Raw genomic sequence first — 2756 nt, 5'->3', positions numbered from 1 at the left:
CCCGCCTCCCCTGGATCCAGCGCAAAGTTATTTAACGCAGCAATTAGCCGGCAGGGTGAGTCATCGGCTCCCCGTGCCTCGCTGCAGCAGCCGCAGCGACGGTGTGGAAAGAGCCGAGGGCGCGGGCCCAGCCGCTCGGCCCGGTGGGACCTCAGAGGGCTTTCCAGAGACGCCCCTCTCAGGCCTGGTTCCGGGAGGAGGATGGGGGCCCAGAGAGGCCTGGGGGAAGGCCATCTCCACGCCCCACGTTTCCCCAAGCCTTCCTCTCCCTCATCGGGAGTTCTTCTCGGCCCGCGTCGGTCGGAAGGAGGCGATTTACCTTCCCCCGCGCTGCACCCCCCTTCTCCACGTTGCTCTCAGGCCATGAACCGCCTTCTGATGAGTTAACTCACTCGCACCCGCATCTGGGGTAAATTCCTGCATGATCCCTGAGAAGGGCTTTTGAGACTAAAGCGCAACGAGACTCCTCCGAGGTTCTGCCTGAGGCTTCACCTCCAGTTCCGCAGCACTTCCACCCCCTCCCCCGCGCACTCGAGCCAGGACTACCCGGGCGGCGCCGGAGGGTCGCAGCACCTGAGCTCCTCCTCCAAGCCCTCCCCCCCACCCCGCATCCAGACTCCCGCCCTCATCCCGCCAGCAGCCCGGATCACCCCTCCCCCGAGCTCCCCTCTCCCCGTCCCTTCCCGCCCCACCCCCGGCTCAAACCTCCTTCCCACCCGGGCTCTCCCTCCTTCCGCTCTCCCCCAGACTCGCCTCTTCCCCTGTCCTGCAGTCAGGCTCTCCCCCGTAGCCCCTCAGCGCCGGGGCTCCCCTATTCCTGCCCCCAAGCTGACTTCCCAGGCTTCCTGATTTCTAGCGGGCCAGTGGGCACGGAGTGAGACCCCAGCCCTGTGACCAGGGGAACGCAAACGCAGGGTCTCGAGAGGTGGGAGGTGCCGGAGGTGGGGCCTGGGGGCATCAGGGGAGGGAGGCAGGAGTGGGGGGGGGTGTTCCCGGAGAGGGCAGGGGCGCCGATAGGGGGAGGAAGGCGGAGAGACGCGGCGAGCGGGCACCTCTCCTTGGGGAGGCGGCAGAGGGGTGTCCTAGGGGCTACGGGGGTTGGGGGGAAGGGGGGAGGGCGGCGCCTGGGCCTGGCGCGCCGGGCCGCGGGTGGTGGTGGGGGAGCTGAACGTCCTGGGAGGGGCGCCGCGGGCTGGGGAGTGGGCGCGCGCGTCCTGCGGTCCTCCGCGTCGCATCGGTTCCCTGCGCGGGGCCGCGGCGGCGGCGGGAGGCGGAGGATGCGGGCTCCGGCGGCGGCGGCGGCGGCGGCGGCGGCGCGGGCCCGGGAGGACGCGGGAGGATGAGGAGGAGGCCGGCGGTCCGGCCGCGCGGCGCCGGGAGGAGGCGCAGGCGGCGGGGGCGGCGGCGGGCGGCGGCGGGCGCGCGGGGTGCGGGCCGGCTCGGGCGCGGAGGATGAAGTGGAGCATCCGCGGGGCCTGCGCCGCGCTCTCCTCCTGCCTCCTGCTCGCCTGCGCGCTCAGTGCCGCCGCCGTCGGCCTCAAGTGCTTCTCGCTGGGCTCGGAGCTGCGCGGGGAGCCGTTCAGGCTGGGGGCGGCCGCCGGCGCCTTCTACTCGGGGCTGCTGCTGGCCGCCGGCCTCTCGCTGCTCGGCGCCGCCCTGCTCTGCTGCGGGCCCCGGGACGCCGCCCTCGCGGGGCCGGGGCCGGGCCCGGCGCTCGGGGGCCCCGCGGCCCCAGCAGGGGCTCCGGAGGCTGCGCCGGGCGAGCCGGGGAGCGCAGCCGGGCCCTCGGGGCGGGTGAACAGCCAGAACCTGCTCCTGCTGGGCGTTCTCGTCTTCATGCTCGGGGTCCTCAGCGCCTTCGCGGGCGCCGTGATCGACGGCGACACCGTGTCCCTAGTGGAACGCAAGTACTCCCACTACTGCCTGCCCCCGCGCGCGCCGGCCGCGGCCCCCGGCCCGGCCCCCGGCGCGCCGCGCGGCCGCAGCACCCTGGACAGCGCCACGTCCGCCAAGTGCCGCCAGCTGAAGGACTACCAGCGCGGCCTGGTGCTTTCCACCGTCTTCAACTCGCTCGAGTGCCTCCTGGGCCTGCTCAGCCTCCTGCTGGTCAAGAACTACAAGTCCTCGCAGGCCCGGCGCGGCCGGCGCGGCCGGCGGAAGGGAGGCCGGGCCCTGGCGCGGCCCCGCGGCGGCCCGGGGTTCCGTGCGCAGCCGCCAGCCTCCCGGGCGCGGCGGGGCCGACGGGGTCGGCGGGGGCGGAGGCTGCAGCAGCGGCCGAGCGAGGCTTCCATCCTGTCCCCGGAGGAGTCGGACTTCGCCGCCCCGGGGGACTGCGCGGGCTTCGCGGCGCACCACGCGGTCTCCTACATCAACGTGGGCGTCTTCCACGCGTTTGACGAGGCGGGCGTGGAGGTGTGCTGCGGGGGGCACCCGTCTGTGGAGCTGCCGGGGTACGCGCCCTCGGACCCCGACCTCAACGCCTCTTACCCCTACTGCTGCCGGCCGCCCTGCGAGGCGGCGCGCCCCTGGGAGCCGAGCCGGGCCTCCTGAGACCCCGGGCCGATCCGGATGTACTGCGGCCGCCTCCCTACCCGCCACCGCAGCGAGGGAGGTCGGGGGCTGGCGGGGCGCAAAGCCAGGCCTCTCCGTGGCGACGCATCTTCAGGGGCGGTCTGGCCCAGCGCCTCTTGGGGCCCCCCCGCCACGAGACTGGCCCTCCAGTATGATTATTTCTGTGTCTGGGAGGTTTCTCTTCT

General features: G+C 73.8%; 1 protein-coding gene across 1 annotated transcript; it reads left to right on the top strand.

Moving 5' to 3' along the window:
- Positions 1-1452: 1452 nt before the first annotated feature.
- Positions 1453-2550, top strand: TMEM271 (transmembrane protein 271). The gene has a single exon (XM_033857431.1). It carries the CDS (start codon positions 1453-1455, stop codon positions 2548-2550), a length of 1098 nt encoding a protein of 365 aa, XP_033713322.1.
- The last annotated feature ends 206 nt before the right edge of the window (positions 2551-2756 follow it).

This window comes from Tursiops truncatus, chromosome 5 (genome assembly GCF_011762595.2).
Source record: "Tursiops truncatus isolate mTurTru1 chromosome 5, mTurTru1.mat.Y, whole genome shotgun sequence".
In the NCBI taxonomy this organism is placed as follows: Eukaryota; Metazoa; Chordata; class Mammalia; order Artiodactyla; family Delphinidae; genus Tursiops; species Tursiops truncatus.
This window is presented reverse-complemented; position numbering and strand designations above follow the sequence as displayed.

Bases quoted from the DNA above. Each gene is read 5' to 3' on its own strand.
- TMEM271 (XM_033857431.1), top strand. From the start codon at position 1,453: ATGAAGTGGAGCATCCGCGGGGCCTGCGCCGCGCTCTCCTCCTGCCTC.